Source organism: Pelophylax lessonae, assembly GCF_965119305.1.
Source record: "Pelophylax lessonae genome assembly, chromosome: 7".
In the NCBI taxonomy this organism is placed as follows: Eukaryota; Metazoa; Chordata; class Amphibia; order Anura; family Ranidae; genus Pelophylax; species Pelophylax lessonae.
This window is the reverse complement of record NC_138774.1, coordinates 227,018,094-227,032,587: the sequence shown is the minus strand read 5'-3', so window position 1 is coordinate 227,032,587 and position 14,494 is coordinate 227,018,094. Positions and strand designations below refer to the sequence as shown.

The 14,494-nt window shown below is 44.2% G+C and overlaps 2 protein-coding genes across 3 annotated transcripts in view; one reads left to right on the top strand and one right to left on the bottom strand.

The window, feature by feature from the left end:
• Positions 1-14,494, bottom strand: part of LOC309560599 (ficolin-2-like) — a gene marked incomplete at its 3' end in the record, with an annotated part of 566,275 nt that overhangs the window by 361,062 nt on the left and 190,719 nt on the right. The window lies entirely within an intron of this gene.
• OPHN1 (oligophrenin 1) overlaps positions 1-14,494 on the top strand; it is a 257,850-nt gene that overhangs the window by 114,753 nt on the left and 128,603 nt on the right. For both annotated transcript variants that reach the window (XM_082264515.1, XM_082264514.1), the window contains exon 5: positions 12,996-13,097. In XM_082264515.1, coding sequence (XP_082120641.1) covers positions 12,996-13,097 — 102 coding nt within the window. The remainder of the gene's footprint in view (positions 1-12,995; positions 13,098-14,494) is intronic.

Below are 14,494 nucleotides of genomic sequence, written 5' to 3'. Positions count from 1 at the left end.
TCAACATTAGTACCTGACCTCACAGTAGAGCACGCATTCCCACACACACTCTCCAAAATCTTTAGGAAAGTCTTCTCAGAAGAGCAGGGGCTGGTATAATCGCATGAGGACCAACTCCATATTAATGGCCATGTTTTTGGAATAGGATTTCCAACATGATCCTATAGGTATGATGGACCATATTTTTTGTTCTATAGAACATCTGTCACAAAATTGTCACCATCTCTAAACCCTTTCACTGCCCCTACACTATGCCGCTTTGTATAAAACCAGCGCCATAAAGACATGGTTTGACCAGCTGGGTGTGGAGGAACTGGAGGGCTCTGCATATAGCCCTGACCTCAACCTTGAGTCCTAAGGAACTCTAGTCCTGACCTTCACCCTAGTGAACACCTCCGGTGTCAATCGGGTGCCAGGTCTTCTACAATATTGCTACCTGACCTTACAACAGAGCACAAATTCGCACGCACACATCTTGAGGAAAGCTTTCCCATAACAGCAGAGGCTAATCACACATGAAGACCAACTCCATATTAATGGCCATGATTTTGCAATGGGATATCCAACATGCTCATATAGGTGTGATAGGTAATCTTCTGTATGTCCTATAGGACATCTGTCACAAAATTGTCAATATCTCTGACAGTGGTGTATTTTAGGTTTTGTGCTGCCCTAGGCCTGACTAAACTTGGGCACCCCCTAATTTAAATATGACCCACCCCTTCTTGTCTGCGGTCTGTCCAAATGTCCTCACCGGTGGATATTATCACAGCGCAGGTAGCAGTGTGACCGCTTTATGGGGATGCCAGACTGATTTGCCTCCTAGACCCTGCCCTCTGGCCCATTTTGCCCCATAAGACTGGCACTATACTAAAAGTGTAGCGCAAGCCAGTGGGGGCCCTTTTCATGCGGGAGCCGGGAGTAGGCTGTTTATTTTTCGTGCGGGGTGCAGCTTTTTTGCTGCCCCCCTTCAAAGTGCCGCCCTAGGCCTGGGCCTTGTTGGCCTAGGCCAAGATGCAGCACTGATCTCTGAACCCTTTGCCTACCCCAACGCTATTCCCCTTTGCATAAAACCCGCTTCATAAAGACCTGGTTTGACCAGTTGGGTGTTTAGGAACTTGAGTGGTCTGCACATAGCCTTGACCTCAACCCTAGGAACACTGATTGTGAGCCAGGTCTTCTCATTCAACAACAGTGCCCGACCTCACAAACGGGCACAAATTGATCTGTTTGCTGTGGAGGGAACTCAAATATCTTGCACAGGGCCCTGACCTCAACCCTATGAACACTGATTGTGAGCCAGGTCTTCTTATCCAACAATAGGACCTCACAAATAGGTATAACTTAATCTGTTTGGGGTGAAGGAACTCGAGTGTCTTACACAAAGCCCCTGCTGAGCATTTTTGCAGATTAATTAATATGCAGGTTGCAGGCCAGGTCTGCGTGACACACCCTGAAATCTTGTGTAAAGCCTTTCCAGACAAGTGGAGGTTGCCAAAGCACCAAAGGGAGACCAACAATATAAATTTGCAATTTTTAATGGGATGTCCAACAAGCTTGTGATGTTGGTGGACACCTGACCATGTGGCCTTATAGGGTATATTGAGCTTTATGAGATAAAAAAGTAAATTGGAATCTAAAGCTTTTCCAAAAGAAAATGAAGATTCCTTGACAAATTGTTGATGGATTCAGACTGCAACCAGGAGTGAATGTTGTCCCTGGCAACCAACAAAATTTGGTTTAATTTTTTTTAATAGAAAAATTACCGCTGATATCTGGTTGCTTAACACAACTATAGGCAGTAGCCATCCCTTAATTACCAGTTGTTTATTGCTCTGCTTGTTGAATTGTAATGAGTAGCTACTGTATATTAGATTTCATATGCAAATTAACAGGGTTTGTCCTTTAGCTGTTTAGATACTATGTTCTTCTGTGATGTCTCTTTTGTATGGGCAGATATCCATAAATGAAATAAAGATCTGTTGCTTACAAAGCAGATGTTGAAGAGAGCATAGGTGGCCATACACTGCTCAAAATGTCTTCAGTAATTGGCCATAATTCCAACCATGGGTGGCCTGGTCCTTACCAACTTGCTCAACAAAAGCTAAATAAAACTTGAAGAAGCCAGGTGGAGAATTTTCAGCCAAACTGTAACTGCATCCTATCAGTGGTCATTGTGGATGTGAACTCTTACATTGGTGGCCAGTGTAGTGGCGAATGCTTACATTGGTGGTCCATGAAGAAGTTACCCCTTTCATTGGTGGCCAGTGTAGAGGTGACCACTTACATTGGTGGTCAGTGTAGAAGTGACCCCTTGCATTGGTGGCCAGTGTAGAGGTGACCACTTACATTGGTGGTCAGTGTAGAAGTGACCCCTTACATTGGTGGCCAGTGTAGAGGTGACCCCTTACATTGGTGGCCAGTGTAGAGGTGACCACTTACATTGGTGGTCAGTGTAGAAGTGACCACTTACATTGGTGGTCAGTGTAGAAGTGATCCCTTGCATTGGTGGCCAGTGTAGATGTGACCACTTACATTGGTGGTCAGTGTAGAGGTGACCACTTACATTGGTGGTCAGTGTAGAGGTGACCACTTACATTGGTGGTCAGTGTAGAAGTGATCGCTTGCATTGGTGGCCAGTGTGGAGGTGACCCCTTACATTGGTGGTCAATGACGATGTGACCTTTTACATTGGTGATCAGTGTAGAGGTGGCCCTTTTCATTGGTGTAAAATAGACCTATTAAATTGGTGGTTAGTGGAGAAGAGACCCTCTACATTCATAGGCAATGTGGACCCCTTACTTTGAAGGACCGTGTAGAAGAGACCCCCCCCCCCCCATGGTGGTTCTGTTCTGGAAGTGACCCCTTACATTAGGGGTAAGTGTGTAGAAGTAAACCCTTACATTGGTGGTCAGTGTAGGCAGAAGATCAATCAGCCACTTCTTTCTTCTCAAAATAGTTAAATAGAACCCTGGTTGAGAGAGGCTGATCTACACTGTTAAGCGTGGATGGAGGAAACTATTTAAATTTACAGGCTGGACATGAGAAATCAAAACCTAAATGGCTATCTTATCTTCATATTACTACAAGGAGGTCTGAAGCAGTGGTCCATTGTTAGATTAAAAACTGAAAACCACGTTAAAATATATCTAAACCTAATCACTAAATTATTGTGTAAGCTTTAACATGTTAATGTGGTTTCGAAACTTGTTTTAAATGTATATCTGCAGCTATTATTAAAATAGTCCCTGGTGATCCTGTCATGACAGTCCTTGATCAGGCACTTCCTGTTATAGGGTGACAATGCTCTGTCCCTGTCTCCCAGTTTTGCTCCCACATTGTCGCATACATCCAACTGGGAGATGGGTACAAAGTGTTGGTGTGTGTGTGTGATAGTGCTAAACCAGGGTTTCTCAACCAGAGTTCCTCCAGAGGTTGCTGGATGTTCCTTGAGCAATGGGCAATTTCTGCCTCCCAGATAAGTTCCCACTGACACCATTCATCTATTTAGCTATCTGTAAGGGGGTAGTTCTTCCCAATAACCACAAATGTAAGGAGCATTCTTCCAACTGACCATCTCACTAAGGTATCATGAGTTGTAGATATAGTAATTTTTAGCAGGGGTTCCCTAACACCATAACGTTATTTCAAGGGTTCCTCTGAAAACTTTGAGAAAGGCTGTGCTAGAGCAATATAAGTCATATAATGGTACTTTTTATATTTAAGTTAGATTGAGTCCTCCTTTAAAGGGGTGACAAACAGTGACTGTGCACTAAAGAACTGACTATGTTCTAGTCCTAGGGCTTCTGCCTCACTGATTAGTACAGTACATATCAAGCTGTGGAGGAGCTCCCAGTAAAAAAGTTCATGACACTTCAGAAGTTTTGATCTAAATTTTTATTGACAAAGAATACCAAGAGAAGCCAATGTGTTTTGGGGAAAATGCCTCCCCCTTCATCAGGGCTGAAGCCATAGATACGCTTGAACTAGTGGTGAGATGGTGATCCTGCCATTAAGGTCCTTGTTTAGGGTTGTTATAGGTTGATAACACTCTGTCCCTGTGGGATGAGTGTTGAGGAGCGCCCAGTACAAATGTTCATGGGTCTTATGAAGTTAGTCCAAATTTTTATTGGTAAAGAGTATCAAGAGAAGCCAAAGAGTTTCAGGGGAAATAGCTCTCCCTTCATCAGAGCTGAAGCCAAAGATATGCTTTTACTAGTGGTGAGATGGCGATCCTGCCATTAAGGTCCTTGTTTAGGGTTGTTATAGGTTGATAACACTCTATCCCTGTGGGATGAGTGTTGAGGAGTGCCCAGTACAAATGTTCATGGGTCTTATGAAGTTAGTCCAAATTTTTTTGGTAAAGAGTATCAAGAGAAGCCAAAGAGTTTCAGGGGAAATAGCTCTCCCTTCATCAGAGCTGAAGCCAAAGATATGCTTTTACTAGTGGTGAGATGGCGATCCTGCCATTAAGGTCCTTGTTTAGGGTTGTTATAGGTTGATAACACTCTATCCCTGTGGGATGAGTGTTGAGGAGCGCCCAGTACAAATGTTCATGGGTCTTATGAAGTTAGTCCAAATTTTTATTGGTAAAAAGTATCGAGAGAAGCCAAAGAGTTTCAGGGGAAATACCTCTCCCTTCATCAGAGCTGAAGCCAAAGATACGCTTGAACTAGTGGTGAGATGGTGATCCTGCCATTAAGGTCCTTGTTCAGGGTTGTTATAGGTTGATGACACTCTGTCCCTGTGGGATGAGTGTTGAGGAGTGCCCAGTACAAAAGTTCATGACCCTTATGAAGTTAGTCCAAGTTTTTATTGACAAGAAGTATCGAGAGAAGCCAACAAGTTTCAAGGGAAATGCCTCTCCCTTCATCAGTCCTGAAACCATAGATACGCATGACCTATAATGAGACCTAATCTGAGTTAGATTGTATAAAGCTCAGATCAAGCCTCATTATAGGTATCCTAATTGCCTCTCACTGCTAGTCCAACCATATCTACAGCTTTAGCCCTGATGAAGGTGGAGGTAATTCCCTGAAACATGGTGGCTTCTCTCGATACTCTTTGTAAGTAAAAATTTGCTCTCAAACTTTTCAAGTGTCATGAACTTTTGTACTGGGTGCTCTTCAACACTCACCCCATAGGGACAGAATATTGTCAACCTAGAACTACCCTGAACAAGGACCTTCATGGCAGGATCACCAGAGATTATTTTTTGAAAGCTATAGATTTAAAATGATTGAAAATTTACTTCTGGAATGAAACAAACATGTTAGAACAGATGTAAGATTTTACTGATGGTGTTTAAAACTCCATTAAATATGTTCATGGTGAACAAGGATAACTTTCTGATTTTGTTTGGGCTTGAAAGTGTAACCTCTCAATCAGACCCCCTACAAGCTGCTGCAGGCTATATAGCGAAGATCAGTTTGCCATGTGAACCTGATTATCCTTTAGTCCAATTTTCATAACTAATAGAAAGATTACTTAAACATGATCACTGGGAACTTTGCCCAAAATGCTGCACTGAATGTGCTTGTTTGTGAAAGTTTGGTAGATCCTGTGTCCTTAATTGGGATATAGTTATAGACCAGAAGCAAAAGGGGGGGAGGGAGTCATGTGTTCTACTGAGGGGCCGGATTCTCTCTGTATGGCGGCTGCCAGAACGAGTGAGCTGGGAATAAACCTGAGCCAAAAAATGCTGGAAACGGCACAAAATCTGCTCCCACCATCTCATGCTCCATAACCCGTTCATTTCCAGGATGCACAATGAATGGTCCCTGCGCTGGGAGCTAAAGGTTTTCCTCACCTGCAGTGCTTCTATGATAAGCCCTTAAATTTATTTCCTTTTTATGGGATCCAAGAATGACCTTCAGCTGACATTCTTATTGGGTAAATCAGTCCTCGCTCGTTATTTAGCATCAAAGAGATACTAAAATCGGGATAACATGCTTCACATATCATTCTAGGGCAAATGGAAAAAGAAAGTCTTGTCCTTAACAGCTTGATAACTGACTTATGTATATAGACCTCCTGTCAGCAAGTTGTTATTACAAGATCATGGCTGCAGCTGCAGCCCCCCCCCCCTCCCTTTGCAGCCTGCGGTGGTTCCCGGGCTCTCCCGTTCCTCCAGGGAGCCCAGGACTGTGATAAGTGGCTGGGACTGCTTCCCACAGAGAAGATGGAGGAGCAGCCATTCCCTGGTCTCCTCTGTGATCAATGAACTCAGATTTCATCAATTTAGGTTTCAGAGCTGCCATTTCCTGGCTATTACAGCCAGGAAAACTGCTACCTAAGCACAATATGTGCTTGGTTAGCGGCTTTGGAGGGCAGGGGAGACATTAGGGGCCTAATAAACCCCTAATATCTTTGAAAAAAAGACCGGTCACTGCCCAAAGCTACCACAAGGAGGCTTGTTAACCCCCTTGTGATAGCAATAAAGTTAAAATAAAATTTACATGTGTAAAAAAAAATAAATAATAATTATTAAAATAAATTAAAAATAATACAAAAATTAGAAGCGCCGACATCTGCCCCCATGCACGCAAATGCAAACGTGCGCATACAACCAGCATGCGTATCCAAACACTAATTGCATCACACGTGAGGTATCGCTGTGAACGTCCGAGTGAGAACAGTGATCCTAGCGCCATAATTTATGATTAATTGTAAACTGATAAGCTGTAAAAGCTTTAAAAATGAACTGTTTTTTAGGTACTTTGTTTGTTGCCATTTCACAGATGTGCGCAATTTTAAATCCTGACATGTTTGGTATCTATTTCCTCGATGCAACATCTCTTCTATATTTTACCAAAAAATGAGGTATTCTATTGTGTTTGTGTTCGTTAAAATTAGTTTTAGTATATTTTTTTCCTAAAAATTAGCATTTGATAAATGGCTGCACAAATATTGTGTGACGTAAAAAAAAAAAAAATTCAACAGCCATCTTTTTTTTTTTTTTTTCTCCTGGGCCTCTGTTTTAAAAAAAATACACTGCTCAAAAAAGTGAACACTTTGAAAACACATCAGATCTCAATGGGGAAAAAATATCATGCTGGATATCTATACTGATATGGACTGGGTAATGGGTTAGGAAGGAAAGGATGCCACATCGTTTGCTGGAAATGAAAATTATCACCCTACAGAGGACTGAATTCAAAGTGAAAAAATAATGCAGCAGGCTAGTCCATTTCACTTAACTTTCATTGCAGCAAGTCAAAACGGTACTCATTAGTTTGTATGGCCCCCATGTGCTTGTATGCATGCCTGACAATGTCAGGGCATGATCCTAATGAGATGACAGATGGTGTCTTGGGGTATTTCCTCCCAGATCTGGACCAGGGCATCAGTGAGCTCTAGAACAGACTGAGGTCCAACCTGGTGGTGTCGGATGGACCGAAACAAAGTCCCAGAGGTGTTCTATTGGATTTAGGTCAGGTGAGCGTGGGGGCCATTCATTGGTATCAATTCTTTCATTCTCCAGGAACTGGCTGCATACTCTCGTGACCTGAGGCCGGACATTGTCATGCACTAGAAGGATCCTAGGACCCACTGCACCAGCATAGAGTCTGACAATGGGTCCAAGGATTTCATCCTGACACCTAATGGTAGTCAGGGTGCCATTCTCTAGTCTGTAGAGGTCTGTGCGTCCCTCCATGGATATGCCTCCCCAGACCATCACTGACCCACCACCAAACTGGTCATGCTGAACGATGTTACAGGCAGCATAATGTTCTTCATGGCTTCTCAAGAACCTTTCACATCTGTCACATGTGCTCAGGATGAACCTGCTCTCATCTGTGAAAAGCACAGTGCGCCAGTGGCGGACATGCCGATTCTGGTGTTCAATGGCAAATGCCAATCAAGCTCCATGGTGCCAGGCAGTGAGCACAGGGCCCACTAGAGGATGTCAGGCACTCAGGCCACTTCTTAATGAAGTGTGTTACTGATTGTTTGGTCAGAGACATTCTCACCAGTGGCCTGCTGGAGGTAATTTTGTAGGGCTCTGGCAGTGCTCATCCTGTTCCTCCTTGCACAAAGAAGCAGATACCGGTCCTGCTGATGGCTTAAGAACCTTCTACGGCCCTGTCTAGCTCTCAGAGTAACTGCCTGTCTCCTGGAATCTCCTCCATGCTCTTGAGACTGTGATAGGAAACACAGCAAACCTGGCAATGGCACGTACTGATGTGCTATCCTGGAGGAGTTGGAATGCCTGTGCATCCTCTATAGGGTCCAGGTATCTCCTCATGCTTCCAGTAGTGACACTGACCCTAGCCAAATGCAAAACAGTTAGAAAAGATCAATAGAAAAAAAAATGTCGGTGGCCTCCACCTGTAAATCCACTCCTGTTTTGAAGGTCGCCTCATTGTTGCCCATCTAGTGCACCCATTAATTTCATTAACACCGAAGCAGTTGAAACTGATTACCAACCCCCTCTGCTACTTAACTGACCAGATCAATAACCCAGGAGTTTAGTTGACTTGATGCTTTACTCTGATTAAAAAGTTTTCTTTTAATCTTTTTGAGCAGTGCAGATCTTCACCATCTCCAATACATGCCCCGCCTCCAATACATGCCATTTACCTAAGCCAGGGGTCTCCAAACTTTCGAAACAAAGGGCCAGTTTATTATCTTTTACATAGGCCGAACTGTGGCCAGTAGGAGTTGAAAATGTCCTGGCGTCGGTGACCATGCCCCATTATTGGTGTCAGTGAGAGTTATTGTGACGGACTCCGGACACCCCGACTGGTTATCTCCGCCAAGAAGCTCCTTTCTAAGCTCTGGAACTCAAGAACCGTGAATCTGGCTATAGTTACCCCAAGAACTCGACCGTACCAGTTTTGGAGTCAACCAGAATAAAACTGTTTATTAAAACACAGACACAAAGAGATATACACTGTGGGACAACCCACCCCCCTTATGGGACACTGTTCAGAAATATTATTGTCCCAAGTGAAAGAGCCCCTCACTCTTTCAACACAAACCACACACATAGAACCCAGGATAACCGGGCCAACACAAAAGGCTGAGTCCAGTGTGGTTGTACAGCGAGTCTGATTAGTGCAGACCCAACTGGGGTTCTTGGTCACCTTGTGCCCCTAATACACAGCGTGACTTACACATAGGAGGTAAATAGTGGTTGTTAATCAGCGCTGACCAATATGTAAATAATCCTAGTAACCCCAATTAATTACTTCGCAGTAAGATAAGGGAACCAATGGCTGCTAACAAAGTGTATTCACCTAACACCAAAAATGTCAAAAATAAGATATGTAGCGCCAAAGGATATACTCTATACAATAAAGTCAAGTGCAATATCAATGAATAAATATCAAGTACTTGATATGTATTTTTTGATATTGCACTTGACTTTATTGAATAGAGTATATCCTTTGGCGCTACATACTTTATTTTTTACACATAAGAGGTGCCAGGGAAGCGGGACAAGGAGTTTCCCAACCTCTCTAAAGTAAACTGGGTTCCACAAGCCCCCCCACCCAAAGTCACTCGTGTCATAGTTATAGTACCCCATCATTGGTGTCCGTGGAAGAAATAGTGCCCTATAATTGGTATCAGTGGGAGGAATAGTGCCCCATCATTAGTGTCAGTGGGAGGAATAGTTCCCCATCATTAGTGTAAGTGGGAGGAGTAGTGCCCCATCATTGTTGTCAGTGAGAGGAATTGAGCCCCATCCTTAGTGTCAGTGGGAGGAATAGAGCCCCATCCTTGGTGTCAGTGGGAGGAATAGAGCCCCATCCTTGGTGTCAGTGGGAGAAATAGCGCCCCATCCTTGGTGTCAGTGGGAGGAATAGCGCCCCATCCTTGGTGTCAGTGGGAGGAATAGCGCCCCATCCTTGGTGTCAGTGGGAGGAATAGCGCCCCCATCCTTGGTGTCAGTGGGAGGAATAGCGCCCCCATCCTTGGTGTCAGTGGGAGGAATAGCGCCCCATCCTTGGTGTCAGTGGGAGGAATAGCGCCCCCATCCTTGGTGTCAGTGGGAGGAATAGCGCCCCCATCCTTGGTGTCAGTGGGAGGAATAGCGCCCCATCCTTGGTGTCAGTGGGAGGAATAGCGCCCCATCCTTGGTATCAGTGGGAGGAATAGCGCCCCATTACTGGTGTCAGTGGGAGGAATAGCGCCCCATCCTTGGTGTCAGTGAGATGAATATCGCCCCATCCTTGGTGTCAGTGGGAGGAATAGCGCCCCATCCTTGGTATCAGTGGGAGGAATAGTGCCCTATCATTGGTGTCAGTGGGAGGAATAGCGCCCCATCCTTGGTATCAGTGGTAGGAATAGCGCTCCATCCTTGGTGTCAGTGGGAGGAATAGCGCTCCAAGGGCCAGATAAAGGCAAGCAATGCAAAGTGCCCTGTGCTTATACAGAGTGAGGTGGTCTGGAACTCCTGCGGTCTGGCACCCTCATTAGTACCAGTAGAGTGCAGTACAGTATTCACAATACTGCTCAGGGAGTGTTAGTGGTGTTGATTGGTAGTTGTCCATTCTATAGTACGGATTAGATCATTTAGCTAAATTGCAGGATGTTTAGTTTGTAAAGCACTAGTAGTATAAAACCGTGCCATTCGAAAAAACATAAAACAATTTTTCATCCTTTTGTTGTATCTCTGTGCTACTGATCTCAGGCAGCCTATGTGCAGCCACTTCCTGTCTACATGCCCTCCAGCGATGGCAGCATGGCATTTCTCTGTTTCTGTAGTTTTAATTGATTTCAATAAATAAAGTCCAGAAGCAGTTGTCCGTTGGATCAATGACATTTCAAATGTCAAAAAAAGTAGATATACATCGCAAAGCATTCAATACAAGCCCATGTGTGTCAGATCGAAATCTGGAAGACATTGGCAAGCCGGGGGTAATGTGTTTATCTTGTGATGTCACCACACACCAAACATACTATACAGCAAAGCCTCAACTTTTCCAGATAATAATCTCTTGCCAACCACAGAATGCTTATACATAGTAGCGAGATAAGAGGGCGTTAAAGCCCAGCTGTCATACATATGCGACCGTAGCAACTTGAGGTTGTGTGCTTAGAGCATGCTCCCAGTCACTACAGCTCCCAGTCAGGACTTCAGATCAGGAGGCAGTGGGATGGGCTCCTGATCATGTGACTACTGTGAGAACCAATTACAGTGATCACATGATAAAGAAGCTGCGCTGCCTCCTAGACATTAAAGCCAGCAAGATGGGCTAAGGAATCACTTTACTGCTGTGAGAACCAATCACAACGATCACATGATAAAGAAGCCACTCCGCCTCCTGGGCATTAAAGCCAGCAGGATGGGCTAACTGATCACGTTACTACTGTGAGAGCCAATCAGTGAACACATGATAAAGAAGCCACTCTGCCTCCTGGGCATTAAAGCCAGCAGGATGGGCTAATGGATCATGGCACTACTGTGAGAGCCAATCGGTGATCACATGATAAAGAAGCCACTCTGCCTCCTGGGCATTAAAGCCAGCAGGATGGGCTAACTGATCACGTTACTGCTGTGAGAGCCAGTTACAGTGATCACTTAATAAGGAAGCCACGCCACCTCCGCTGCAGTAAAGCCCATTTAAAGGATGGCCATGAGACAGCACTAAAGGGTTAGCTCACCTTTACCAAAAAAATACCTATGCAGATAAGAGGTGCCTGCCTGTAGATAAAAAAAACAAACTGTGCTGCTGTGGCTACAGCTTTTCTGTAATGGAGGATATATCCTAGAGACGGTGTCCCCCATCCTGCCTTGTTGCTAGGAAGGTTGCTAGGGCACTCCCAGCTGTTACTGCTCCCCCCATCATCAGTTTCTCCCCATCGCAGTAGTTCTGAGTTCAGCTTTTCTGTAATGGAGGATATATCCTAGAGCCGGTGTCCCCCATCCTGCGTTGTTGCTAGAAAGTTTGCTAGGGCACTCCCAGCTGTTACTGCCCCCCCCCCCCACCATCATTCTTCTCCCCTTTGCAGTAGTTTTGAGCTCCGCTTTTCTGTAATGGAGGATACAGGGAACTGCGCGGGAGGTTAAAAGCTCGCTCCTGTGATAGTGGAGGTGAGCAGTAGCAGCTGGGAGTGTCTTAGCAATGTCCTAGCTACAAGTTAGGATGGGGGTGCCATCTTTGGGAGTTTTACAGCCAGGCTTCAGGAGATAGGTAAACAGTTTACACCTGTAGCGAGGGCGTTATCCAACTTTAGTTAGTGCTACACAGTTTGTTTTTTGTCTACACATGCCCCTTACCTGAATAAGCAGCTTTCTGGTAAAGGTGAGATAACACTTAAATGGGTTGGTCATCCATAAAAGCCATAAAAAGGGTATAAGGCCCAAGTTGAAAAGAATAAAGAAGGAAACCACAGAGAGTAGAGCAAGAAAAGAACAAACCCTCCTTCCAGTTAAGGACCCACTCCAGCCTCACCCTAATTTTCATGCTTAAAAGGGGGGGGGGCTGTATATAGTATATCCATGAATATCCTGCAGGACAAACAGGAGAAGAATGTGAGATTTGAGCATGGCATTTTTTAATGTGAGTTTATCGCTATAATGGTCACTTTAAGTCTCCATTGAAAACCCCAGGTGACAATGCAGTTGTTAGACAGGGAGTATGTTGTCACCTTATAACAGGAAGTGCCTGAACAAGGCCCTTCATGGCAGGATCACCACCATTTATTTCAATATAAAAATGCAAATTTAAAAATACAGAAAAGGACTTCTAAATACACATTAACATGCTAAAGCTAATATGAGATTTCATTGATTGAGTTTATATATATTTTTATTGTTGCATAAATAAGAGGTAAGTGAATAGCACAGAAATCAAACTGTTTAGCTATAGAACAATTTAATGATGATTGAGCCATCCTAAGAAATGGTTTCTATGAGTCGTTCCCTTGTGAAGGGACAGGAAATTTGTATTTGGCTTCATTACGTCCAATAATATCTAGCTGTTTGTATTGTACAGGTGTTTGTAATGAACCATAAAACTGACCTCTTGGTGCCAATGTTCTAGGATCGGAAGAAGAAGTTTGACAGGGACAGCGAGCGGTATTACTCAATGCTGGATAAACATCTGAATTTGTCATCCAAGAAGAAGGAGGCCCAGCTCCAAGAGGTGCGAGGCTCGATAACGGATGCAGACTCTTGGACAGAAACCGTCATAAAGCACTTATTATTACACACATCTGCCCGTACCAAATAGTGAAACACCCACAGAGAACGCCAGCATGAATTTATGAGATGATTATTAAGGCAGATCTAAATATCCGGTTTCACATCGGTGAAATATGAGGTTGAAGGAAAGGCTTGCAGGCGTGTTCAGTAGGGATGAGTGAAATTGGGAATGTTTAAAGCAGATCTTCACTGTATCTGAGCACCCCAACCTAAAAACACTATTCTGAATACATTTTTATTCTTCAAAGCAAACTCCCCTATCCATCCATGTCTCCATGCTTTATTTTGGTGAGAAATCACTTTGAAAAACACCCCCTAGCATTTCTGGCCGTGGTCAGCTTGAGTAAGTGCAAATGATTCATGTAGCATTTACTTCCTGCTCTTAGCTCAGGTATGCATGCAAGGGAGAGTACTGAGCTGTGAAAACCCCTCCTGAAGACACATGGGATGCAGTGGTGTATTTAGGTTTTGTGCTGCTCTAGGCCTGACTAGACTTGGGCACCCCCTAAATTAAATATGACCCACCCCTTCCTGTAAAGGCTACACCCTTTCCTGTTTATGACCAGCCCTGTCATCTGTAAACCACAGACCACAACAACAGTATATCAGTGCCCATCAGTGCTGCCTCATCAGTTCCCATAAATTCAGCCTCATCAGTGTCCATCAGTGCAGCCTCATTACTGCCCATCAGTGCAGCTTATCAGTGCCCATTAGTGCAGCCTATCAGTGCATCATATCAGTGCTGCCTTATCAGTGCCGCCTTATCAGTGGCCATCAGTGCAGCCTATTAGTGAAGCTTATCAGTGCCACCTCGTGCCCATCAGTGCAGCCTCGTCAGTGCCCATTAGTGCAGCATATCAGTGCTGCCTTATTAGTGCAGCCTCATTAGTGCCCATCAGTGCAGTTTATCAGTACCCACTATTGCTGCATCATCAGTGGCCATCAGAGCAGCATATTAATGCCCATCAGTGCAGCATGTCAGTGCCCATCAGTGCAGCCTATTAGCGCTCATCAGTGCAGCAGCATATCAGTGCCAATCAGTACAACATATCAGTGCAGCTTGTTAGTGCCACCTCATCAGTGGCCATTAGTACAGCCTTATGTCACTGGATTAGTAAGATTACTCCTTTCTTTTAGGATATTTGGACTTGTGTATCCTGCCACTGTTTGTAATCATAGGATTATATCACCTATTTGTATAATAGGAATAAGGAAGCCCATAGTCATACAAATAAGTGAAATAATCAGTGGCAGCAAACACAGGTCTCAATATCCTAAAAGAAAGGAGTAATCTTACTAACCCAGTGACATATTGCAATAGCACATATGGAGTTGAGC